General features: G+C 39.0%; 1 protein-coding gene across 1 annotated transcript in view; it reads left to right on the top strand.

Annotated features, from left to right (window-relative positions):
* Window positions 1-311: 311 nt before the first annotated feature.
* The window catches only part of LOC307132929 (protein FAM240B), a 2,914-nt gene continuing 2,400 nt past the window's right edge, over window positions 312-825 (top strand). Inside the window, exon 1 of the mRNA XM_079827558.1 lies at window positions 312-545. Within this exon, the coding sequence (XP_079683684.1) occupies window positions 424-545 (122 nt within the window). The 5' untranslated portion in view covers window positions 312-423. The remainder of the gene's footprint in view (window positions 546-825) is intronic.

Here is an 825-nt window from a genome sequence, read left to right as displayed (position 1 = left end):
CCTTTAAACACCTTAATAATAATGTGATGAATCAGTTTTGATCTCATGGTGGCTTTAAGGTTTTTCTGTGACAGATGTGAGATCTGAGCTCTGGGACACGTGCTGTGTGTGTGTGTGTGTGTCACTTGATGATTACAGGGGTTATTTTAGATGCACTGGTCCTGTACAACATATGCAAGATGCTTTCCACCTTAAAAATACATTGTTTGTGTAATGCAGGATATGAGGTGTGAAGTGTTGTCGAGGCTGTAGATGTGAACATGACACTGTCATCAGTAATGAGTTCATTAGTGTTCTTCACCGCAGGAGATCTGAAATAACCTCAGCATCACGAGAGGCGGGAATAAAGACCAGCGGATCCGAGAAAGAGGAGGAAGAAGAGCGAGTGTGTGTGTGTGTGTGTGAGCTGTTCCTCCACAGGACATGAGTTCCGCTCTCATTCATGACAAACTCTTCATCAAGACCTTCTGGGAGCAGAAGATCGTCAATCACAGTCAGATGAAGGAGGTGGAGGAAGACCGGATGAAGAAGAGCGCGCTCACAAAGTAAGACAATCACAATCAAATCTACCTCCAATATCTGGAATACTTTTATTGATTATGTCAAAGATTTGGATTAAACAGATAATCATGACAGATGTATGGACACTGCAGTCCTGAATAATAATGTGTAACATCTGATTTGTATAACTTATTTTATACTTTCATTTTAAAGATAAGTGATAAATATTTGTAAACCGTTGCTTTGTACAGAGATGGCTTCCTGATTGTTGTTTTGTGTTTGTGTATACATAAAACTTGTAAAAAAAAAAAATCTACTTCTAAA

Source organism: Gobio gobio (assembly GCF_949357685.1).
Source record: "Gobio gobio genome assembly, chromosome: 10".
In the NCBI taxonomy this organism is placed as follows: domain Eukaryota; kingdom Metazoa; phylum Chordata; class Actinopteri; order Cypriniformes; family Gobionidae; genus Gobio; species Gobio gobio.
The sequence above is the reverse complement of the archived record's forward strand: the minus strand, read 5'-3'. Positions and strand labels throughout refer to the sequence as shown.